This window comes from Octopus sinensis, linkage group LG7, assembly GCF_006345805.1.
Source record: "Octopus sinensis linkage group LG7, ASM634580v1, whole genome shotgun sequence".
Lineage (NCBI taxonomy): Eukaryota > Metazoa > Mollusca > Cephalopoda > Octopoda > Octopodidae > Octopus > Octopus sinensis.
In genome coordinates, this window is record NC_043003.1 from 3540658 (window position 1) to 3567640 (window position 26983).

Below are 26983 nucleotides of genomic sequence, written 5' to 3' on the forward strand. Positions count from 1 at the left end.
TCACTCTCACTGGGTGTGGGGCATGCATACTGTCCCCTAGAACTCCCTGCCAGTGAAACCTAAATACCAGTTCACCAATATTCTTTTCTACTCTAGGCACAAGGCCCGAAATTTTTGGGGAAGGGGACAGTCAATTAGATCAATCCACAGTACGCAGCTGGTACTTAATTTATCAACTTCTAAAGGATGAAAGGCAAAGTCGACCTCGGTGGAATTTGAACTCAGAATGTAAAGACAGACGAAGCCAGTTCACCAATATTGCAGTATTGCTAGTGATGATGATGACGATGACAATGATGAAGATGATGATGATGAAATAATGATGATGATGATGATGATAGAAGTTAACAATCCATAAAACGAACGAAAAGTCTACGAACCTGGTTGATGGGATTTTGCCCCAGTCAGTATAAAGGTAGAGAACATGATTAATAATTCGAGGTTGGGTGATAATCTGGTTTATGGTTGGTCGTTTGCTAGGATCTCGGTGAAGCATGCTTAGAATGAGTGATCGCAATTCTTCACTGTAAATATCAGGAATTGGTTCAAAGGTCCCTCCAACGATTTTGATGATCAAAGCTGGAAGATTCTGGGAGAGACGGTAAATAGGTAGATAGACAGATTGATGAATAGGCAAATAAACAGATAGATAAATACAGAGGCAGATAAATAGGCAGAGAGACAAACAGACAGACAGAGAAATAGACAGAGAGACAAACAGACAGACAGAGAGACAAGTAGATGAATAAATAGGCAGACGATTTGGCCAATAAATAATTAGATAGATACACATATAAAATAAGCAAACAGATAGTGAGGTACATAAGTGGATAGATAGAGAGATAGTTAGGCAAATTGAAAAAAGAAAATAGAGAGAAAATAGGCGTAGGAGTGGCTGTGTGGTAAGTAGCTTGCTTACCAACCACATGGTTCCGGGTTCAGTCCCACTGCGTGGCACCTTGGGCAAGTGTCTTCTGCTATAGCCTCGGGCCGACCAATGCCTTGTGAGTGGATTTGGTAGACGGAAACTGAAAAGAAGCCTGTCGTATATATGTATATATATATAAGTGTGTGTGCGTGTATGTTTGTGTTTGTCCCCCTAGCATCGCTTGACAACCGATGCTGGTGTGTTTACGTCCCCGTCACTTAGCGGTTCGGCAAAAGAGACCGATAGAATAAGTACTGGTCTTACAAAGAATAAGTCCCGGAGTCGAGTTGCTCGACTAAAGGCGGTGCTCCAGCATGGCCGCAGTCAAATGACTGAAACAAGTAAAAGAGTAAAGAGTAAAGAGAGAGATAAATAGACAGATAGGCAAATAGATAGATAGATAAATAGACACAGATAGACAGTAGATCAATAGATAGACAGCTGATGAGTTTGAATAAGGTTGGATGCTGCAAAGAGGAGGGGAAGCTAACATTTCAGGCATGTTCTTCGTCTGAAAGGAGAACATTTTATCCAACAAATAAACCATTCCAGCCAAGGAATATCAGAGTAAAGCAGAAGACATTTTATGTTGTTTCTCAATTCTTCGATGCCAAAGATTGTGCCAGTCGTGTATTTTCCTCTCTTTGTTGTCTCAAACTGGAGATTAAAGTGTCCGAAACCATTGGATAATGGATTCATCATCAACAGCATCATTTAACATCCCAAAAGTTCTTTGATTGAAAGTCGATGCTTTAACAAGATGCTTGCACCTGGCAAATTTCGATTTTGATTTTAGTTCTGTAGCTGAGTTGTCGAATGCAGGTGCCACAACTGGCACACCTGGTCATGACCCTTGGTGCTCTGTGCGACGATTGATGCAGTGTGAGTTTCTGGAATGATCTATAGTCATGACCAGTCTTTTGATGGGTCAGTATAATCATCAGCGTGAACCACGTCAATTGATGGTCGCAGTATTTCTCTGACTGACCTGGTTGGCCCTGGCCCCTGATCTGTTTTGAATTTCTCTGCCCAGCATCCTGTGCACCTTACCGGTGACTAGGTTGACAGTTCTTCCACCAATGATGCTACTTGTATGACACAAACAATCATTTACAACTATCCCTCACAAGACTCGGGCTATAGTAGAAGACATTTGCGCCCAAGGTGCCATGCAGTGGGACTGAACCTGAAACCATGTGGTTGGGAAGTGAATTTGTTTTAACAGAAATGAACAAATGGGAAAGGTTTGGATTTCACAAGGAATCAGTCTTGGAGAAGAGGAATTGTAAAGAAAAACCGTTAATAGAGAGTAGAGGTTAGTCATTGGTAGAGGTATGTGGCTTGGTGGTTAGGGCACTTGGTTCATGATTGCTAGGTGGTGAGTTCAATTCCTGGCAGCATGTTGGGTCCTTTAGCAAGACACTTCATTTCACGTTACTCCAGTCCACTCAGCTGGCAAAAATGAGTGGTACCTGTATTTCAAAGGGCCATCCTTGTTACACTCTGTGTCATGCTGAATCTCCCTGAGAACTACATTAAGGGTACACGTGTCTGTGGAGTGCTCAGCCACTTGCACGTTAATTTTACAAGCAGGCTGTTCCGTTGATTGGATCAAGAGGATCACTCATTGTAGTGGCCGATGGAGAGCCAGGCCATGAGGGTGGTCATTAGTCTTGTTCCATACACCATTTCTAGAGCCAGGAGAACAAGAACACACCCAGTGGACATTCAGGCAGAAAATAATGTGGGGAGGAACAGGATGTAAAGAACAATGATGGCTACTCTCGTCTGGTATTGGGTGAGGATGCAGTCTGAGACTCATCTAACTCATGATAGCATGGAAAAATGGATGTAAAATAGTGATGGTGATAAATGATAATGGCAATGATGATGCTGGTGATGGTGATGGTAATGATGTGATGACGTGATTATGATGATAATGATGAGGATGATGATGGTGATGGTGAGTAACAATCACCATTTCCTCAAAACAATATCTGACCCAGAAATACAGGAATCCATCCCTACTCTCAACACAAAAACTTATTTAACAAATTCCATTTCAATTTGTACCTGGCACAATTCGTAAAAAGCACCATCCGTTCATGGCCGTTGCCAGCTTCGCCTGGCCCCCGTGCCGGTGGCACGTAAAAAGCACCATCCGTTCGTGGCCATTGCCAGCCTCGCCTGGCCCCCGTGCCGGTGGCACATAAAAAGCACCATCCTATCGTGGCCGTTTGCCAGACTCGTCTGGCACCTGTGCCAGTGGCACGTAAAAAGCACCCACTACACTCATGGAGTGGTTGGTGTTAGGAAGGGCATCCAGCCGTAGAAACACTGCCAGATCAAACTGGGCCTGGTGCAGCCTTCTGGCTTCCCAGACCCCGGTTGAACCGTCCAACCCATGCTAGTATGGAAAGCTAAACGATGATGATGATGATGATGAATCTCCTCGGCCTTTTGGCTAAGATCAAAGTGTAGTATCTGTTCTCATCAGCTTAATATCTGATACGATCCCTATTTTGGGCCATCGATACTAAACTGATTTTTAGAACGGGGCGAAGTGTTAGGGGTTTGCTCTGCCTTTGCCACAGGTCGGCCTGGTATTGCGGTGCTTCCAGAATTTAGCCCATTTCTAACGGCGGTGCACCAGCATGGCCACAGTACTGAGCTGAAACTAGAGAAAAAAATCTATTGTTATTCTATATAAATGGTCAGGTGAGTGAATCCTAACAAGATGTTGAATAACAAACCAAAGTATCCGGTTCAATCCTCAGCCACTGCTGAAGTGCTTGTGGGGCTAATTGACTCTATTTATACCTTTTTTTAACCAATTTGTAATGTTTATTTTGTTATAAATGTAAAAGTAAACAACGTGGAAAGAAACTGGGATTAAAGGAGAGGATTAAGAGATGAATATTAAATGGTCAAGATTAAGAGGTGAAGGTTAAAAGATGAAGGTTGAAAGGTGAAAGGTCAAGAGATGACAGTCGAAAAGAGGTGAAAATCAATTGGTGCTGACAACCACGGTATTTTCTAATTGTTGAGGTTAACTAAAAATTTGTTACTTACCGATGCCTCGAAGGCTCGTTTCAGAGTAACCATTTCGTAGAGAACACAACCAAGAGCCCAGATGTCGCTTTTTTGGTTATATCTTTGTAAATGGTTAAGGAATAACAGAATAGGAAACACGTTTCTGGGTCAGGAACTTTAGGCCCAGTAAATGCAATAACAACATGACCCCTAACCTTTTTGTAATTCTAGCAGTTATTAGTGGCTGTGTGGTAAGTAGCTTGTTTACCAACCACATGGTTCTGGGTTCAGTCCCACTGCGTGGCACCTTGGGCAAGTGTCTTCTACTATAGCCTCGGGCCGACCAAAGCCTTGTGAGTGGATTTGATAGACGGAAACTGAAAGAAGCCCGTCGTATATATGTATATATATATGTGTGTGTGTGTTTGTGTGTCTGTGTTTGTCCCCCTAGCATTGCTTGACAACCGATGCTGGTGTGTTTATGTCTCTGTTACTTAGCGGTTCGGCAAAAAGAGACCGATAGAATAAGTACTGGGCTTACAAAGAATAAGTCCCGGGGTCGAGTTGCTCGATTAAAGGCGGTGCTCCAGCATGGCTGCAGTCAAATGACTGAAACAAGTAAAAGAGAAAGAGAAATTAGTAATTAAGGTGGCATTCTGGCAGAGTCGTTAGCATGTCAGGTTAAACGCTTAGCAGCAATTCGTTTGTCTTTATGTTCTGCGTCCAAATTCTGCCAAGGGTGACTTTGTCTTTCACCCTTTTGGGGGGGTCAATAAAATAAGTACCAATTGCATCCATGTAACTGACTTAGCCCCCTCCCCCCGAATTGCTGGCCTTGTGCAAAAATTTGAAACCATTATCAATGATGTACCTGGTCCATGCACAGCAGTCAGTGGAACCATGGAGAAGTAGTTTGTTGATGTACCTGGTCCACAGAGCAGTCAACAGTATCATGGGGAGGTACAGTTCACAATTGTATTTAGTGTCTTGTTAAACTGCACACCACAAGGTCCAGTCTTTGTTGTGATGTGGTGGTTTGTATGCCTCAATGATCCTGAGAGCTATACAAAGGGAGCACAAGGACCTGGTAGGTCCTCCCATATTGGACAGGTCAAAGGATAGTGGCCAGACTAATATGGACTGACCCTTCTCAGAAGTAAAAATGGGACAGCACAGAGTTAAGGACTCTACCTGGAAAAGAAAAGTTAATTACAAAAGCATTGATGACAATTGAAAGCTAAACAAGACCCAGGAGGGGAAGACCTTCCCCCAGGGAAAGACCCCACAAAAGGAAGTGGCTGAGAGGATGCCCTAAAAACAGGTGAAGGTGGGAGAGTGGAAAAAGCAAAGATCCAACAGGAGAGAAGCAGAGAAGACAATCCAGAGTTGACACCAGTTGTTGATGTCCTGCGCACCACAGGGAACGAAGGACTTAAGTGATTGAATAAGTTGTTAAATTGCAGAGCTGGGTTAAATCTTGTCAAGAGATCATCATCATCATCATCGTCGTTTAACATCCGCTTTCCATGCTAGCATGGGTTGGACGGTTCAACTGGGGTCCGGGAAGCTAGAAGGCTGCACCAGGCCAGTCAGATCTGGCAGTGTTACTACAGCTGGATGCCCTTCCTAACGCCAACCACTCCGAGAGTGTAGTGGGTGATTTTATGTGCCACCGACACAGGTGCCAGACGAGGCTGGCGAACGGCCACGCTCGGATGGTGCTTTTATGTGCCACTGACACAGGTGCCAGACGCTCGGATGGTGTTTTTTTTTTGAAATCATCATCATCATCATTTGTTGTCCATGCTGGCATGGGTTGGATGGTTTGACCAGGGCTGGCAAGCTGGAAGGCTGCACCAGGCTCCAATCTGATCTGGCAGAGTTTCTATAGTCGGATGCCCTTCCTAATGCCAACCACTCCAAGATTGTAATGGGTGCTTTTATGTGCCACCAGTATGGGTGCCATTTACATAACACTGGTATCTGCCAAGACCGCAACTTTACCTGGCTTAATGGGTCTTCTTCTCAAGCATGGCATAATGCCAAAGGTCTTGGTCATTGCTTCTGTGAGGCCCAATATTGAAAAGGAGCTTTTCACGTGCCACCAGCATCGGTTGCTTTGCCTCCATGAGGCCCAACACTTGCAATGTGCTTTTTACATACCAGTTTCATGACACCAGCATCAGCCACGACTACGACTTCACTTGGTTTGGGAGGTCTTCTCAAGGAAAAGCAGATCGCTAGAAATCTGGGATAAACACTTATTGACTGAGACATCTGATGGAGATTAGGGACAAACTAATCTGGTAGAAAACAGAAAGAATATTGGTTTCAAATTTTGGTAGGAGGGGCAAATCATTACATTGAACCCCAGTATATGTTAGTTAGTTAGTTAGTTAGTTAGTTAATTTGGCTCAAAAGCAAATAGCAAGGCCATGTAGGGGGACATGGAGTTAAGTACAGGGTGGTGTTCATGTAAAAAGTTCAGGCCACTTGAGGTCAAGGGAGGCTTTGAACAAAGCGGTTGTCGGCATCTTCACCATCTCGTCTGGCAGCTTGTTCCACGGATCCGCAACCCGGACGGAGAAAGCTCCTCTCCTTCGATTGAGATGAAATCGTCGCAGGTAGAGCTTTTCGGAATGACCCCGCAGCCGACGCTCTGGAGCAGGAGTGAAGAACAGCTCTTTCGAGAGGTTACACTTTCCGCTTATGATGTTGTGGGCGAGAATGAGATCACCACGGCGGCGGCGTTTTTCAAGAGAATAAAGGTCGAGCGTCCTCAGCCTTTCTTCGTAGGACAAATTTTTGAGACCATGAACCATGCGGGTAGCCAGCTTCTGGACTCTTTCGAGATGCTGTATGTCTTTGAGGAGATAAGGAGAAGAGGCTTGAATCCCATACTCCAATATGGGTCCCACCAGCGTGACATAGAGTGGTAGGAATATGGCTGCTGTGAGCATTCCGAATGACCGTCGAATCAAGAACAGAATTCCGCGTGCTTTGTTGGCAGCATGGACGCACTGGGCCGAAGGCGAAAAGGAGGAATCCACCAAGATACCTAGGTCCTTTACCTGATCGGTCCTCTCCAGGTATGGAGGCGCAATGGCCCAGTGGTTAGGGCAGCGGACTCGCGGTCGTAGGATCGCGGTTTCGATTCCCAGACCGGGCGTTGTGAGTGTTTATTGAGCGAAAACACCTAAAAGCTCCACGAAGCTCCGGCAGGGGGTGGTGATCCCTGCTGTACTCTTTCACTACTCTTTCTCCCACTCTTTCTAAAACAATGTGAACGCATTGTGACCAGCGATGTGTAACTACATCTGATGGACTGGTCGGTCACGTGATCACGTGATATTACAGGTACTTATTTTTATCAAGTTTGAAAGGGTGAAAATCAAAGCTGACCTCGATGGAATTTGAACTCAGAACGTAAGGACGGATGAAATGATGCTAAGCCTTTTACCCAGCACGACAACAATTCTGGCAGCACTCTGCCTTGGAAACAAAGAATATTATACAAGCAAAACTCACCAAAATTGTGTGTTAGTGAACGTCAACGGAAGTGGAATGTTTTGTGATATTTGAAACAAAGGATACGGCATTCCAGAACAGAGTTCAGGAGACAGGTAACATGGGGTGCCAACAACCTGGAAGAGAGAAGTTTTGGTAAAAGGTGACGTGTCTCACAATGTGTGCGTGTGCGCTTGTGAATTTGTTTTTAACATATTGGATATCAATAAACCACTGTTAATCATTCAGAGACACCATCAGCATGGAATAATAATAGTGAAGTTTGTGTTAACATATTTAATGTAACGATTCTAGTTGGAAATAATTATGTGGTGAAGAAAAGACAATATCAGTCTACTGATTGATGTTATTTTAATTATTTCAGCAAATATAGAAAGAGATGTAGACATGTTTTAATAAGGCATAGGTGTCGCACTAGTTGCTAATGTAATAATGAGAGCTTCACTAACGAGAGAGGAACAATGTTATATGAGAGGAAGTGTGAAAAATTGGAACGCTTAGAATAAATAGATTTATACTTTAGCAAGAACAGTGAAAGATGCACTTCACTTATGAGGTTTAATACAGCTGAAACATGTCTCAGTTGTTTCCCTTCCTTACCAAACTACCATAAGCCATTTAGATAATGATGTTGTCTTTTCTCGAACACATCATCATCATCATTTTAATGTCCACTTTTCCATGCTTGTATAGGTCAGAGGGAGATTCATTCTATGACCACATGCCCTTCTGCTTCCTGTTGCCAACCCTCACCTCTTTCAGAGTAAGGTCATATTTCCCCGTGGCTAGGAATATTTTCACGGACGATTGGAAACGAAGGCCACAGCCTGTATGACAGGGACGCTCATTTACAACAATTACATGAGGCCAAGACAAGGAGATATTAACACACACACACACACACACAGAGGCACAGGCGTGGCTGTGTGGTAAGAAGTTTGCTTCCCAGCCACAGGGTTCTGAGTTCAGTCTCACCCCATGGCATCTTGGGCAAGTGTCTTCTACAACAGCCTCAGCTTGACCAAAGCGTTGTGAGTGGATTTGGTAGATGGAAACTGAAAGAAGCCCGTCGTATATGTATATGTGTGTGTGTGAGTGCCCTTGTGTCTGTAATTGTTTCTCACCACAGCTTGACAACCGGTGTTGGTTTTTTTACATCCCTGCAACTTAGCAGCTCATCAAAAGAGACCAATTAAATAAGTGGCAGGCTTAAAAACAATAAAGAGCACTGGGATTGATTCGTTTGACTAAAATTCCCCAGGGCACTGCCCCAGCATGGCCACAGTCAAATGACGGAAACAAGCAAAAGATAAAAAGATATAATTGAATGAAACCTCTCTCACTCTCTCTGTCTATTTTCACCCCCACCTTTGCTATTCCTCCCTTCCCCCACACCCAAGCAAAGCAAAAAACATTCATATAAGAACAAGCAAAAAAACAAAAATGTCACATAGGCACAGGAGTGGCTGTGTGGTAAGTAGCTTGCTAACCAACCACATGGTTCCAGGTTCAGTCCCATCTTGGACAAGTGTCTTCAGCTATAGCCTCGGGCCGACCAATGCCTTGTGAGTGGATTTGGTAGACGGAAACTGAAAGAAGCCTGTCGTATATATATATATATATATGCGTGTGTGTATTTGTGTTTGTCCCCCTAGCATTGCTTGACAACCGTTGCTGGTGTCTTTACGTCCCTGTTACTTAGCGGTTCGGCAAAAGAGACTGATAGAATAAGTACTGGGCTTACAAAGAATAAGTACCGGGGTTGATTTGCTCGACTAAAGGCGGTGCTCCAGCATGGCCGCAGTCAAATGACTGAAACAAGTAAAAGAGTAAAAGAGAGAATATACCAGAACAAAGAAGCGGTCAGTTTTTAATCATTTTGATTTTAATTCTTATTTTGAAGAGTTTTTTTAAACAAACATAAATACTAATAATAATAATAAATTACATAATAAAGAATTATCTAAAATACTAACTGCCTCCTTTATCCTCAGGATATACATATATATATATATATAGTTCATGTGTATGTATCCGACCACCGAATACTGAAGGCCCAGTATTCGGCTACCCCACTCCGTCTATTCTGAAAGACTCCAAAATCAAGTGGCAAGACGCGTGTGGAAAGTTACAAGGGAGATAACTCACGAATGTTTGTAACTGAAATTTCCAACTTGTGTAAGAAACTCTCACGAGTTTCTGAACAGCAGAAGGTCTTCAGAGAAGAAGCCCTGCTCGGGCAGGTGTTTGCCCCTTAATTTCTTACATTCTAAGGGGTCCAGGCCACGACTCTTGGGGGGTGCACTTCTGTTGATTCCTTTTTAGCCACTTGGGATATTGGAGACCAGTGCATTTAAACTGTTTGGAGGTTTCATCCAGTCGGAACTGCTCCCTGTTGACTCCGTTTCCAAAGAAACAACGTTGGTTGTCATGGTAGCAGTGAAACGTCAACGCTATGACAACGACTCCTTCAGTACCGAAATATAAAAACATTGCCTTCAAAAGGCATCAAGGTTGTTTTGATTCTGCCTCAACTAGACCCAGCTGGAGCAATTCTCTGCTCTCTCTGATATTTCCTTTAGGGCTTTAATCTTGTTGTTCTTTCAAGAGAGTTGTTTCGTAACATCACAAGCAGATTTCCCACAAAACCTTTCACTCCAACCTCTTTGGCACAAACCTTCGCTTAGAAGCTGGCATGACCATCACAACTTCCTATTTCTTGTCTTAACCTTTGTGATTCTTCATTTAATAGTTAATAATACTTTTCTGGAGGTAATGTTGTAGTAGTAGTAGTAGTAGTAAAAGCAGTAGAAGTAGTTGTTCTAGAGCCTTCAGGTCAGCCCTCATGGAGCAGATATGATAAAAGATAATCCGACCTTGACCATCCCATCTTTTATTCAGGCATAATGTTTGAAGCATCACAATATCAAAGGAGGTTGTCTTTCAGCTTAGACAGTAGAGTTTGATTTGAGGGAGATTTGGCTGCTATTTTCAACAGGTCAGGTTATATTGTTAAGGTGAGTCTTTCAATTCTAAATGATAAATCGAATTTGACCAATATCTGATTCCATTTATTACAATTTGGTCTTTTATGATGTAAATTCCACAAGAATATTCTGAAGACAGGAACAATCTTTTTTGAATTTTCAAAGCAGAAAGTTTGGACAATTAAGCTTTCAAAGACAATAAAAATCTAATAAAACCAATATTCTTTCTTGCATTGCTTCTCTTTAATAAACCTCACTACCTCAGCGTTCATTATATTTAACACAACCTGTTCACTACAGTTAATAAAGTGTTGTTCACTAGATTTAATACAATACTGTTCAATGTATTTAACACAATATTGTTCACTAGATTTAATACATTACTAAACTGTTTAGTATAGTTAATACCACACTGTTCATGGTATTTAATAGAACAGTGTTCACTATGGAGTAAAGATTGTTTGCCAACATAACATGGCAGTCCTGGTTTAGGACGAATGTTGCTGTAATTTAGCCCCAGGAGACATCGTATCCAGCTGGCTATACGACACAATCTGTCATATTTTCGAACAAGGAAATCTAGGACACAAATCGTGTCGTATAGCCATCTGGAGACGATGTCTCCTGGGGCTAAATTACAGCAACATTCGTCCTAAACCAGGACTGCCATGTTATGTTGGCAAACAATCTTTACTCCATAGAACTGTTGCTGAATATCTCTTGTTGTGAGATTTACAAATAGTAATTTTCTAGTGCTCACTATTTCTAACACAACACTGTTTGCTAAATTTTATTCCACATTACCACATTTACGAGTTTTGCTACAACTCTGAGAAAAAATTTTCATCTATAATTTTTCAAATTTCCTCATTTTAAACTCCTCTCCGATTCTATCTCACCTCTAATCTTCATTCAGCCATAAATCCGCCACCACACATACAAACGGTCCTTTATTGTCATTTTCGTTCTCTCGTCCCCAATGCTTTCATTCCGTTTCCTTCCATGCGACTAGTCTTACCGTATAAGCTTTACTTTTGCTGCTAAGAACTTTGGAAATGCCAAAGTCTCCGATTTTGACAATCTGCTTCTTTTTGTCTAGGAGTATGTTCTGTGTCTTGAGGTCTCGGTGAAGAATTTGTTTGGAGTCAACATGTTGAAGAGACAACAGCATCTGAGCAAAGTAATGCAGGATGACCTGTGGGAATGAAAAATAAAAGAGAAATAGATCTACAGACATTTTGCCATCATGATTTCACGCTTGTCTTCCAGGGGTTCGATGGATTGAGAGGGGCCGGCAACCCAGAGGCTTTGACATGGTTTCTACAGTTGGGTGTCCTTCCTAATGCCAACCACCTTCCAGAGTGGACTGGGTGCCTTTATCTGGCACCAGTGAGTTTACCACGTAACTTACAAGACAAGACTCCACCCAGTTGGAGAAGGGGTGGGGGGTGGGACAGTCTTGAGGGTGGTGGCTTTGTGTTGGGGGTGATGAGAGGTTAGAAAGTGATGGAGGGACGGGGACAGGTGGCTTGCTGTAGGGGTCATACATGGTTATCCGAGTTGGAAAGGACAGAGGATGGTGGAGAAGATGTGTCAGGGCACACCCTCAAGTTAGAGGAAGCTGAAAATACAATTAGTGATGATGATTATGATAATGTTGATAATGATTATGATGATGATGATTATGAAGATGATGATACAGAAGTTTATTCAGGGTGAGTGGGTACAATTTACATAAATTTGGTTTTCTGGTCAGAGAATAAACTGGTTCTCACTGTGACATGAAGGTCATCATTGGTGACTTCCTGTAGTGGAGATGACCTTAGTTAATGAGATAACTAAGGTTAATGAAGCATGCCCACTAATTAACTGAAGAATCAGTTGTCTGTCTCTTGTTATAACACAGTATTTATGTTGAATACAATGAAACAAAGCTGCTCTAGTCCCTCTACTTGTCAATAGGTACCATGAGGTAGTGTTGTTTATCACAGCAAGGGATGGGGATGGGGGGGGGCAACCATTTCAAAGGTTGTTGTTTAACCTCAGGTCAGTCTTGTGATCATTTTACCACTGACCATCTCATCTTCCTTTGGGGAACTAGGACTACATTATCCTTTCTTAAAATGGGAAAGTGTGGTTTGAAGGAGATCTGACTGCCATTTCTAGCGAGTCAAGCAGCCATGTAGAATGTCTCTCTTTGGTGGTCTTGTAGTGCTGAGTTCAAATCTAGCGTAAGCATAATTTGGGAAAAGCTTCCTTGCTCAAGAAGCTCTGACAGCCCGAGACACTCTTCAGTGGGATGGTGTCTTTTCTAGTCTAGGCACAAGGCCTGAAATTTTTGGCAAGGGGACCAGTCAATTAGATTGACCCCAGTACACAACTGGTACTTAATTTATCAACCCTGAAAGGATGAAAGGAAAAGTTGACCATGGTAGAATTTGAACTCAGAACATGCCGGACCCCCCTGGCACCTGTGCAGGTGGCACGTAAAAAGCACCCACTACACTCACGGAGTGGTTGGCGTTAGGAAGGACATCCAGCTGTAGAAACTCTGTCAGATCAGACTGGAGCCTGGTGCAGCCCCTGGCTTCCCAGATCCCAGTCAAACCGTCCAACCCATGCTAGCTGGGAAAATGGACGTTAAACGATGATGAGGATGATGAACATAAATATAGACGTAATACCGCTAAGCGTTTCGCCTGGTGTGTGAGCAATACAAGAAGTTCAATTAGCAGTGACCACCACTAAATGTATCCAGTTAATACTAAGGGGCTGCATGCGTGTGTGTGTGTGTGTGCGTGTGGCAGGGGGCGGGCGATAATAACTGGAACAGGGGAAAGTTAGGGAATCTCAGCAACAAGAGCTCAAAGCTTCTGTTCTACCAAAACAGTCAAGTATATTGTTCTACCAGATCATCATCATCATCATTGTTGTTGTTGTTTAATGTCCATTTTTCTTGCTGGCATTGGTTGGATGGTTTGACATGGAGCTAGCCAGCCGGGGAGCTGTCCAGATTCCAACTGTCTGGTTTGGCATGGCTCCTACAACTGGATGCCGTTCCTAAGACCAACCACTTTACAGAGTGTATTGGGTGCTTTTTATGTGCCACCAGCGCAGAGAGAGAGAGAGAGAGAGAGAGAGAGGAGAGAGAGAGGGAGAGTGTGTGTGTTCTGTCAGACAATGAATCAAGCAATCATTGACGTCGTTGATAATGAAGACTGGCAGATTCCTGTGCAGGTGGCAAGCAAAGAAACACCGTTTTGACCTGCTGTGCTTGAGGAGATCCATTGAGTCAAGGACACCAACATCAAAGATCAATGGAAACTGCAGTTGTGGAACCTGTGCCGGTGGCACGTAAAAAGCACCATCCGAACGTGGCCGATGCCAGCGCCGCCTGGCACCTGTGCTGGTGGCACGTAAAAAGCACCATCCAAACATGGTCGATGCCAGCGCCACCTAGACTGGCTTCCGTGCCGGTGGCACGTAAAAAGCACCATCCGAACGTGGCCGATGCCAGCGCTGCCTTGACTGGCTTCCATACCAGTGGCACATAAAAAGCGCCGTTCCGATCGTGGCCGTTGCCAGCCTCGCTTGGCACCTGTGCTGGTGGCACGTAAAAAGCACCCACTACACTCACAGAGTGGTTGGCATTAGAAAGGGCATCCAGCTGTAGAAACACTGCCAGATCAGACTGGAGCCTGGTGCAGCCTTCTGGCTTCCCAGATCCCGGTCAAACCATCCAACCTGTGCTAGCATGGAGAACGGACGTTAAACGATGATGATGATGATGTTTGAGCTGATTCGAGATGTTTATGTAGTTGCAAGTAGATGTGGGCACCTTCTCAGCCCTTCGATATTGCTGACCCAGTGGGACATCAAAGTGCTGATAGTCTGAGAGACAGAGGGGTGCTCCAGTAGCTGGGCAAACTGAAGTAATGGAAATGAAGTACCTTGCTCAAGGACACAATGGAATGCCTGGTCAAGGAACGGAACTCATGTCCATGTGATAACAAACCCAACACTCAACAACAAGGCCATATGCCTTCACACACTGTTCTATTAGATAGGCAGAGATACCATCAGATTCATGCAGTCCATGTTAATATGAGAAGACAAACACTTTTATAAATTACAAGGAAAAGTTAAAAGCAGAAATACTGACCTCTTCATCCAAAAGTTGTCCATTACGGCTCTGTAATAATTCAAACAATGTCCCACCTTTAAAAGAACAAAGAAACAAATCAGTAAAACAGTCTCTTTCTTTATTCTCCCATACTATTTTATACATTCACCTTTCAATGTCAGCATGTGATGTATATTTTATAAGAGTACTAGCAGTATTGCCCGGCGTTGCTCGGGTTTGTAAGGGAAATAACTATATAAGCATTTTTAGAGAGTTATAGCCAAAAAATAGCAAAAAAATGCATTAAAAATGGAAAACAAATGATGGTAAATTTTTTTTTAAATCGTTGACTCATTGTAGACATTTTTAGAGAGTTACTTCCCTTATATAATAGCAAAAAAAATGCATTAAAATGGAAAAAAATGATGGTAAATTATTTTTAAAACCGTAGACTCATCATAGATGCGCGCTAATACCCAGAAGGGCTCGATATGAATCACGACTATAAGATACCCAGTTTTGGTTAAACTGCACCGCAAAATGTGGGAGTAGTTAGGAATCTAAATCGTAGGAGACAGACACACAACCTCTCTTTTATATATAAAGATTATAAGAGTACATTTTATAAGAGTATTTGTTCTTACAGCTGGATATCTTTTGTGACAATGGGCCTTAAGGATAACCCTTAACTCCTCTATAATCTTCTACATGCTAACTAGATATTTCATATCAGCCATAACTAGATCAACATATACATATATCTCCTCATATACAATGGTCTCATACCAAATGCTGTCCTATGCACACACGTAGGTAGACATGGACACTGGCTATGTAACATGTACACACACACACAAACAAATGCAAATGAAACATGCATAGACACATACGAAATTTACTCACATGAGCAGTGATCATGTGACACACAGATACACATATTCTAAAAACTTATGTGGGTAAAGAAGACCGTCACTAGTTTGCAACTGGTGGCAAACCTTGATCAGACAAGAATCCGTCAATGACAATGGTCTGTCATTGACAACAGTACATCACTGAAGACAGTGGTTCATCAATGACGAGGGGCTGCTACTGAAGTGATGAATGGCAGTAAAAAGAATCTGACAAAGAGATTAAGTGATGAAATATTTCATCATCGTTTAACGTCCACTTTCCATGCTAGCATGGGCTGGACGATCATGGGTTGGACAAAGCATGGGTTGGACGATCAGATAATCAATTAGTTAACTGTTAAATTACTTAATGAGATGATTAACAACAGAACCAGTGTGTGTGTCTTCGTTGGTTAATGACCTACCCAAACATATTTTTAATAAAGAAATGTAAAATGGTTTTCTTTTATTCTTTTATTAGTTTCAATCAATGATTTGCGACCATGCTGGAGCCATTCTTTCAAGGGTTTAAGTTGATCATAAGTGGCCAATTTGCAGAGACCTTAGAACATTGGATAGAATACCTTGTGGTAATTGCTTTGTCAATCTCTGTACTCTGAGTTCAATTCCCAGAGAGGCCAACTTAACCATACATTGTTCGATATTGTCTCCAGTCCTAGGACTCATAGGGGCCAGTTACCCAGTTTCTAGGCCCCGTAAATGACTGAGATCACAATACTCTTCCCAAACAGGATGCCAGGCTGTTGCAGGGTCACTCCTTTACAGCTGAGTGAACTGAGGCAACGTGAAATGAAGTGCTTTGCTCAAGAACACAATGCATCACCTGGTCCAGGAATTGAAACCATGATTTTCTCACCACGAGAGCAACACCCTAACCACTGGGCCATGCACATTTACTGTCTTTTTAGGGTTGATAAAACAAAAAAAGTACAAATCCAGGTTTGGTGAATTGGTGCAAGTCTTTGAGTGTCAGGTACTATCAGGCTGTTTGTGTTCTGACAGTAATGTCTGTGACTCCACCGGTCCATGTCTTTGACAATGTCAGCAGTGTGGTGATGGTGGTGATGGTAATAATGGAGGTATATATATGTATTGTTTTAAGGCGGCGAGCTGGCAGAATCGTTAGCACATCATCATCATCATCGTTTAACGTCCGTTTTCCGCGCTAGCACAGGTTGGATGGTTCGACCGGGGATCTGGGAAGCCAGAAGGCTGCACCAGGCTCCAGTCTGATCTAGCAGAGTTTCTACAGCTGGATGCCCTTCCTAACGCCAACCACTCCGCGAGTGTAGTGGGTGCTTTTTACGTGCCACCTGCACAGGTGCCAGGGGGGTCCGTCTGGCGAAATGCTTAGCGGTATTTCGGCTGCCGCTACGTTCTGAGTTCAAATTCCGCCGAGGTCGACTTTGCCTTTCATCCTTTCGGGGTCGATAAATTAAGTACCAGTTACGCACTAGAGTCGATATAATAGACTTAATCCGTTTGTCTGTCTCTCTGTGTAGCCCCTTGTGGGTAGTAAAGAAATAGATAATAATGGAGGTGGGGCACTTACGTACCTGGACAGCTGCTAGTCCTCCTTTAAAAAACATTTCCCAGGTCTGTACACCGAAGCATAGATATATATGATGAGGGCCCTCACTAGTATGCCAAACCCCTTATTTCAGACTGGTGATTACTTTCCATCAATCTTCATTTACTCGGAATCGAAATTGAACCAATCCTATGACTGGCATCCGGCAGTTGCCAGGACCCCTGGACTGGTGGTACGTAAAAAGCACTATCCGAATCGTGGCTCGACTGGCTTCCGTGCCGGTGGCACGTAAAAAGCACCATCTGAATCGTGGCCGATGCCAGTGCCGCCTCGACTGGCTTCCGTCACGTAAAATGCACCAATCCGACCATGGCCGTTGCCAGCCTTGCCTGGCACCTGTGCAGGTGGCACGTAAAAAGCACCCACTACACTCACGGAGTGGTTGGCATTAGGAAGGGCATCCAGCTGTAGAAACATTGCCAGATAAGACTGGAGCCTGGTGCAGCCTTCTGGCTTCCCAGATCCCCGGTTGAACCGTCCAACCCGTGCTAGCATGGAAAGCGGACGTTAAACGATGATGATGATGATGATGATGAATGTATTTTGTCAGGGACTTTAACACTTATGACCAATGTCCAAGCTAATGTAGTAGGAAGAGATAGATGTACTCCCGACCCCCACCCCTTACCCGGCTCTACACACCTTGCTTCACAATGTCATAAATTGGTTTCAAATTTTAGCACAAGGCCAGCAATTTCGAGGGTAGATGTCAAGTTGATTACATCAACCACTATGTTCAAAAGGTAAGTATATTATCGATCCTGGAAGGAGGAAAGTCAAAGTGGATGGACTCTGGCAACATTTGAACTAGAAAGAAATGCTGTTAGGTCCTTTTTTTCTGGTGCAGCAACAATTCTGCCAGTTCGCCACCTTATCACAATGTCATACATTCGGGTCACTAAGGGTGAGTTGGGAAATTTCTGAGAAGCACGATAAAAAGCTGAGATTACAGTTATTGGTTTGTTATCTAAAAGTGGGAAAGGTGCAATGGTAAAGTAGATAGTCGTTGCATGTTTTGGGCTTCTAATCTCATGTTACAAGTTTTTTATCTTTTAAAACTGAATTGAGCTGTTCTGGGGGGAAAGGACACTTGTGTTTCGTACTTCACTTATCTGCCCATTATCAGTGAATGGGCCAAGAAGAGCATAAACCTCATGATTAATTAACCAGATTTTTAATGATTTCAACATTTGAAAGCGTCAATCTGATTTCTTTTACAGGTTCCCTTCAAAAGTGGATGTAGATAGACATGGTTGTGTGTTCAACTTTGTAACAGCTTGGAACTGGGTTTGATTCTATGCACAGTGTCATGGGTCACGTCTGCTACCATAGACCCATCTGGTGACTAATGCTTTAGAAGTGAAATCTGGTGACTGGCTCCCATGCCAGTGGCACGTAAAAAGCACCCACTGGCTCCTGTGCCAGTGACACGTAAAAAGCACTCACTACACTCTCGGAGTGGCTGGTGTTAGGAAGGGCATCCAGCTGTAGAAACCTTGCCAGATCAGATTGGAGCCTGGTGCAGCCTCCTGGTTTGCCAGCCCCCAGTCAAACCGTCCAACCCATGCCAGCATGGAAAGCAGACATTAAACGATGATGATGATAATGAAACTGTCCAAGCACCCAGAACATTCTGTAAAGTGGTTGGCATAAGGAAGAGAATCAAGCCTTAAGGACCATGTCAAAAGAAGACATTAAAGCTTGGGTCAGTCATGTGGCCCACCAGTTCCTGTCAAACAGTCAAACCCATGCCAGCACTGGAAACAGACATTAGATTATGATGATGTGTCTACGTGTGTGTGTGTGTCTGTCTTTGGCCAATGTATTTCAGCAACAGATAGACACACTGGTGAGGAAACCATTAAATTAGCACATTCCAACAGAAGCATCCTATTTTGCTTAGTCTCCCCAAGTTGCACAGGGACCCCTTGATGATTTTTGCTTTAACACATACAGAAGACCAGGGACGAACCAATTGGGAAACTGTAATAAACAGCAATATTCATCATCATCATCATCATCATCATCGTTTAACGTCCGCTTTCCATGCTAGCATGGGTTGGACGGTTCGACCAGGGATCTGGGAAGCCAGAAGGCTGCACTAGGCTCCAGTCTTATCTGGCAATGTTTCTACAGCTGGATGCCCTTCCTAACGCCAACCACTCCGTGAGTGTAGTGGGTGCTTTTTACGTGCCACCTGCACTGGGGCCAAGCGAGGCTGGCATAGGCCACGGTTGGATTGGTGCATTTTACGTGCCACCTGCACGGAAGCCAGTCGAGGTGGCACTGCTCATACAAAATATTATCTTCAACATCATAGTTTTAATGTCCCTTTTTCATTCTCGTGTAGATCAGAGAATGTTTATTGCTTCAGGTTTTCTACAGCCAGAAACCCTTTTTTGCTACCAACCTTCATCCGTCTTCAAGCAGGGTGACATTTCCCCATGGCCAGACATGTTTTTGCACAATGTTGAAAATGAATGACACTGCTTGTCTGCCAGTGACACTCACTTAGGACTATCAAGGAATGTCAAGATACAACACACACATTCACTGTTTCCCACCATATATACACATATATATCTCAAGGTGGAAAAACGTTTAGTAGCATTTTGCATATGTATATATATATATATATTATTTATATTACTATATATATTCGTTTCTTTTCTTTTCTTCTCTCCAGTAAGTTTATATATATATATATATATATATATATATATATATATATATATATATATATATATATAGACATGCACACACAACAAGCTTCTTTCAGTTTCCTTTTAACAAATCCACTCCCAAAACGTTGGTTAGCCTGCGACTATAGCAGAAGAGACTTTCCCAAAGTGTCATGCATTGAGATTGAGCCCAGGACCCTGCGGTTGGGAATCAGACTTGTCGACCAAATACTCACATCAGTGACAATGGAAGGGATCTAAAATATACAAACCTTGTGCGTATTCCATGACAATCATTAAAGCTTTGTCTTCTAGAAAGTTCTCGTAATATTTGATGATGAAAGGGTTGTTTAGCATCGACAGAACTTTCACCTCATTCAAAGCTGTCTGTCTTTCATCTTTAGTCATCTGTTCCACAGGGATTTGTTTAATGATTAATAATTTCTTGTCACTCAAGCGGCGGCAAAGATAAACAGTTCTGGAATTAATTAGGATCGAATTTTCATAAATATCCACTTTTAACAAGAAAATAACAATTTTGGGAAAAATTAAATAAAAACAAGGAAAAGTATGTTTTTGTATACATCATCATTATCATCATCATCATCACCACCACCACCATCACCCCGTTCACCCAGAACTAGCAGCAGCACCGCCACCACCATCGCCACCACCATCGCCACTACCACTACCAAATAAAACTGCAGTCCAACCCATGCCTGTCTGGAACATAGATGTTAAATATATATATATATATATATATATGTACTTTGAGTGTAAGCGTCCTGAGAGAAATGTTGGGCATAAGAAGCATTGGATGCAGCATGCAGGAGAGATGATTACGTTGGTATGGTTATGTACTACAGATGGATGAGGAGAGATGTGTGAAGAAGTGCCACTCCCAAACTGTTGAAGGAATCCGGGGTAGAGGTAGACCCAGGAAGACATGGGACGAGGTGGTTAAGCATGACCTTCATACTTTGAGTCTCACACAGGCTATAACGAAAGACAGAGACCTCTGGAGATATGCTGTGACTGCGAAGAACCAACAAATGAAGTGAGTTCATGGCTCACAGGACGGCCTGCTGTGCTAACCTTGGATCATAGAGTGACCCACTGTTCTTGAGGAGACCTACTGAGTCAAGTACATCAATATCAAAATAAAAATTCAAATGGAAATTGTAATTAAGACACCCGTGCTGGTGACATGTAAAAAGAACAGTCCGAACGTGGCAGATGCCAGCGCCGCCTGACTGGTGTCCGTGTCGGTGACATGTAAAAGCACCAACCGATCGTGGCCGTTTGCCAGCCTGCTCTGGCCCTTGTGCCAGTGGCATGTAAAAAACACCCACTACACTCATGGAGTGGTTGGCGTTAGGAAGGGCATCCAGCTGTAGAAACTGCCAAATCAGACTAGAGCCTGGTGCAGCCTCCATGGCTTCCAGACCCCAGTGGAACCGTCCAACCCATGCTAGCATGGAAAACAGATGTTAAATGATGATGATGATGATATCTGTGTGATCATTGTACACTAAACTCTGCTTGCAAAGACCTGTTGAGGCAAGTGAAACAGAAATCGAAATCAAATTTGATGACTGGCATCTGTGCTAGTGGAGCACTAAGAGCACCATCCAAGCATAATCGTTGCCAGAGCAGCAAACTGGCTTCCGTGCTGGTGGCACGTAAAAAGCACCATTTGAGCATGATTGTTACCAGTGTCGCCTTACTGGCACGTGAAAAACATTCGAGCAAGGTCATTGCCAGTGCTGCTGGACTGGCTCCTGTGCAGGTGGCACGTAAAAAACACCATTTGAGCATGGCTGTTGCCAGAACCGCCTGACTGGCCTTTGTGCTGGTGGCACGTAAAAGCACCCACTACACTCACGGAGTGGTTGGCGTTAGGAAGGGCATCCAGCTGTAGAAACTCTGGCAGATCAAGATTGGAGCCTGGTGCAGCCATCTGGTTTGCCAGTCCTCAGTCAAATATCCAACCCATGCTAGCATGGAAAATGGACGTTAAACGATGATGATGATGATTACCTGCCACCCAGTTTGAAATAAAGGTGCAACTCATTTTTGCCAGGTGAGTGAAGTGGAACAAGGTGAAATAAAGTGTCTTGCTAAAGGACATAATGCAATGCTGAGAATTGCACTCATGACTTTACTGTTGAGAGCCAAATAGTCTAACCATTCACATTCTCTAAAGAAGCCCAGCCATGTTGAGTCTGAAGTATTTGATTGCCAAATATTTCATGGTCCCTCCAGGCCTGTTTCTTTTGTGTCAGGAAGTGTTTCTTTCTATGTTTCTCAACTAACTTAAAGTGGCGATGGTGATGGCGTGGGTTGAGTAGCAGGACCAAGAGATTGGGTAGTTCAGGCCATTTGCATTCATGTCAGGTTGATTAAGGTTCAAGATAGTAAATCTTCCTTACTATCAGCGACGTAGACCAAGGTACTTAAATGTCACAGATCTCTTTTGAGCCGTGTACCATCAGTGAAGCAAATTGACTGATGGAATTCATGTTCGTTGGTGACCATCTCCTCAGGTTTCTTTGGATTCAAAAACAGCAGCTTTGGCTGCAGCATTCTCAAAGAGATGCTAACAAGATTTGTGCAACATGTATTTAAAATGATTATCAGTAGAGTCTGAGCGGAGGCGCAATGGCCCAGTGGTTAGGGCAGCGGACTTGCGGTCAGAGGATCGCGGTTTTGATTCCCAGACTGGGCATTGTGAGTGTTTATTGAGCGAAAACACCTAAAAGCTCCACGAGGCTCCGGCAGGGGGTGGTGGCGACCCCTGTTGTACTCTTTCACCCCAACTTTCTCTCACTCTTTCTTCCTGTTTCTTGAATAACGTTGCGATGGACTAGCATCCCGTCCAGCTGGGGGGAACATGTACGCCACAGAAACCGGGAAACTGGGCCCATGAGCCTGGCTAGGCTTGAAAAGGGTGTATGAAAAAATAGTCTGAGTAATACAGATACAGTTACTGACCCTCTGTAGAAGCTACAACACTTTACATTCTGATTTCGAATCTTACAAAGGGAAAATTTCCCTCCGTCTTCTGATGGAAGGGCATCAATAAAATAAAGTGCCATGGATTTGAAAATGAATCGTTGGACAGGAGTGCTGATACCACGATGAGATCCCTGTCGTTTCACAGGATCGGTCAGGTAACCAATCGATGAGCAACAAACCATCTAGAACCTTCTAATGAGTCACATAAAAGATGAGTTCTTGGCAGCAAATTCTGAGTGTTGAGGCAGTTGCCATAACGATCCATTCTCGTTTTTCATTCACCAGCCATGCAAATGGAAGGTACAGGTTTTGCCATCGTGAATTTAGAGCGATTACTTTCCCAGTTGTGATGGGTGAATCACAGATAGATAGACATCAGCTATATTTTGTTGTAGACCCAAGTCGTATGTCTCTCCTGGTGTGTATTAACTGTCACTTTAGTTTTAAATCCGAAGATCAATACAGAAGACACAAATAAACAGTAAACAATGCTTCTGTTTATTGTTCTTGAGTGTCGTAAATAATTTTTAGTCGCAGCTCTAGAAAGACAGTTTCGTTCAAACATCAATGAACAATGACACAATACACGTCAAGGAGGCGCAATGGCCCAGTGGTTAGGGCAGCGGACTCGCGGTCGTAGGATCGCGGTTTCGATTCCCAGATCGGGCGTTGTGAGTGTTTATTGAGCGAAAATACCTAAAGCTCCACGAGGCTCCGGCAGGGATGGTGGTGATCCCTGCTGTACTCTTTCACCACAACTTTCTCTCACTCTTACTTCCTGTTTCTGTTGTACCTGTATTTCAAAGGGCCGGCCTTGTCACTCTCTGTGTCACGCTGAATATCCCCGAGAACTGCGTTAAGGGTACACGTGTCTGTGGAGTGCTCAGCCACTTACACGTTAATTTCACGAGCAGGCTGTTCCGTTGATCGGATCAACCGGAACCTTCGTCGTCGTAACCGACGGAGTGCTTCCATCCAATACACGTCATTACAGTGGATTACAGGGATTGATTTATATACTTGTAATACCTCCTGAGTGTGTATGAAATGATAGAATAAGAACTGTACTCTGACTGGTGAATTGGCGGAATGATACGAATGGCACAGAAAATAACACAGTATTTATCCTGGCTCTGTGCTCATCCTGAGTTCAAATCCTGTCAACGGCAACGTTACCTTTCTTCCCGCCGGTCGACAAATAAAGCACCAATATAGGGCAATGTATGACCAGGTGTCTTATAGTATCAGTTCCAACAACTTGTAGGTACTCAAACAGCAACACTATTTGATACTAAGCCGTATTGGTGCTTGCTTTTCCTTCGAACAACATCGGTGATGTAGGAGACTGAAACAGATGGGCAACTGAAGGTCCCCGTATTTGTACAGGAACTTTCTGAGTGTAGAACGAAGGTTTGACATGGAGACCTGGGACATAACTTGAACTCAACCGCTACTACTACTACTATTACTACTACACACGCACATGTTAAACGACATCGTAACATACACCACCACCCAAACCACCACCACCACCATGCTGTTGTCCGTCTTAAAACACTTCTTGGACAATTAAGTCGTTCAACTGCTTTTAATTGCGTGAACGCACTTCGTCTTAATTAAAATTTATATACAAAAATAACCTACCCGTAGGCACCACGCCCGACCACTTTAATTTTCTCATATTTCTCCATATGGAATAATTGTAAAGATTACAAATTCAGAAGCCTGCAGGATTTAGGGATGAACAGGGGACACGCAACATCAATTATAAAACTAACAAAACTTTAGAATGTTTTTTGTTTTGTTTTTTGAGACACGGAAGACAAAGTTGGGAGTTATTTCCCCTTGAAGGTTAATTACGGAAGCCTATAAGTGTAACAATTGTTTAAGCGCCAGTTTAAGACAATTTAGCGCCAATCTGCGACAATTGTTAATTTCCATATCTGTTTCTTTTTTTCTTGCTCACCTCCGAAATTGTTTCCTTATAACTTTCTCCTTATTGCGAATTCATTAATGAAATTTTGTTACGATATATTTTCATAAATGCAGATAACGAGAATATTAATGTAATCTTTCTAAGATTAAAAAAAAAAAAAAAATTTTCAGCAAAAATTCATAAAAAACAAAAACAAAAATATACAATACTCAGAAATTTCAGGTTTGCAATTGTCTGCCAAATGATGTGGCATTTGGTTGTGTGTTGAAACTAAAACGTTTACAGTGTCGATGACATATTTAGCCATTCAAATATACACAGAGACTTTTCATCATCATCATCATCGTTGTTTAACGTCCGTTTTCCATGCTGGCATGGGTTGGACGGTTTGACTAAGGGTTGGCAAGCCAGTAGGCTGCACTAGCCTCCAATATGATCTGGCAAGGTTTCTACAGCTGGATGCCCTTCCAAATGCCAACCACTCTGAGAGTGTAGTGGGTGATTTATACGTGCCACTGGCATGGGGGCCAGTCAGGTGGCACAGGCATCGACCACATTTGGATGGTGCTTTTTACGTGCCACCAGTACAGGGAGCCAGTGAGGTGGTACTGGCAATGGGTCTACCAAATGAACAAAAGTACTGCTTTTATGATATTCTCCTGCAGGCTACCTCAAAGACAAATGACAATGATCTCATCTTCATGGCTGGGGATTTCAATGGGCATGTTGGACAGCAGCCTGGTATCATCTACGGGCAGTGGGGGGATCCATGGAATTGATTCCTGAAATGAAGAGGGGACAAGGCTACTGGAATTCTGTAACACAAATAACCTATTACAGAGGCCGGTGGCACGTAAAATGCACCATCCGATCGTGGCCGTTGCCAGCCTTGCCTGGGCCCCGTGCCGGTGGCATGTAAAAAGCACCATCCGTCTGTGGCCGTTTGCCAGCCCCGTCTGGCACCTGTGCGGGTGGCACGTAAAAAGCACCCACTACACTCACGGAGTGGTTGGCGTTAGGAAGGGTATCCAGCCGTAGAAACATTGCTAGATCAAACTGGGCCTGGTGCAGCCTTCTGGCTTCCCGGACCCCAGTTGAACCGTCCAACCCATGCTAGCATGGAAAGCGGACGCTAAATGATGATGACGATGAGAGGCATCAAACTGCTGGATTAGGTGATGAAAGTCACAGAAAGGGTCATAGATCAATTAATTAGGAAGAGAACTAGTGTAGATGAGATACAGTTCAGATTTGCACCCAGCAGGAACACAATCAATGCTGGATTACTGGACCATAACAGAGAAATTTGAGGCTGGCTGCCCCTGGGAGCTCCACTATGCTGATGATCACATTCTTATAGTTGAATCACAACAAGAGCTAGAGAGGAAATTTCAGGCCTTGGAGTAAATCTAGCAAAAACCAAAGTCTTAGTAAGTAGGAGAGCAGACAAATCACAAATCCCTTCAGGTAGATGGCCCTCTGTGATCTGTAGAAAAGACATAGGTAGTAACTCCATAAGATCTACCCAGTGTAAGCTGTGGACATATAAGTGGTGCAGCAATATCAGAGCAAAGTTAATAGGGATAATAGTTCTTGTGTGTGGGAGGTGCACAGCAAAAGGTACAGAAAATAGACTCTATCAAATGCCAGTGGGGAAAACTAGAGGTAGTAGATAACTTCTGTAACCTAGGTGACCAAGTTAGTAGCTGAGGTGGATGATCAAGAACATAGCTACTAGAATAAGAAAAGGCTGGGCAAAGCTCAGAGAGCTCCTACCTCTATTGGTTAAAAAAGGGCCTCTCCATCAGAGTGAAAGGCAGATTGTACAATGCCTGTGTGTGAACAGCTATGCTATGTGGCAGTGAAACATGGACTGTGACTGTTGAGGACATGTGTAGGCTTGAAAGAAATGAAGCCAGAGGAATCAGGGGTAGTGTGCAAGAGAGATCACTGTGCTGGTATGGTTATGTGGTGTGTAGAGATTGAGATCACTATACTGGCAGTGCAAGACCAAGCTTTGGCCAAGAACTGGAGGGTCGACCTTCGGAATGAGCAAGTGTCTCCACTGTGCCGCATCTGTAACAGAGTGGATGAAACCATTTCCCATATCACAAATGAGAATTCCTTGGACCTGCCCCAAATCACTACAAGTTGTAGTGACACAATCAGAGAGCAAAAGTGCTACGTTGGGAAACTGTGCAAAAAGTGGAGGCTAGAGAGAGGTAAGATGTGGTATGAGCACAAACT

General features: G+C 43.4%; 1 protein-coding gene and 1 non-coding gene across 2 annotated transcripts in view; one reads left to right on the plus strand and one right to left on the minus strand.

Moving 5' to 3' along the window:
- The window catches only part of LOC115214352 (serine/threonine-protein kinase Nek8-like), a 50354-nt gene extending 25746 nt beyond the window's left edge, over nucleotides 1-24608 (minus strand). Inside the window, 7 exon segments of the mRNA XM_029783547.2 lie at nucleotides 381-589; nucleotides 4001-4082; nucleotides 7556-7605; nucleotides 11495-11671; nucleotides 14639-14694; nucleotides 20055-20260; nucleotides 24445-24608. Coding sequence (XP_029639407.1) covers nucleotides 381-589; nucleotides 4001-4082; nucleotides 7556-7605; nucleotides 11495-11671; nucleotides 14639-14694; nucleotides 20055-20260; nucleotides 24445-24491 — 827 coding nt within the window. The 5' untranslated portion in view covers nucleotides 24492-24608.
- On the plus strand, nucleotides 3373-3566 carry LOC115214557. Its single transcript, XR_003881905.1, has one exon. It is a non-coding gene; the product is annotated as a U2 spliceosomal RNA (small nuclear RNA).
- Nucleotides 24609-26983: the final 2375 nt, after the last annotated feature.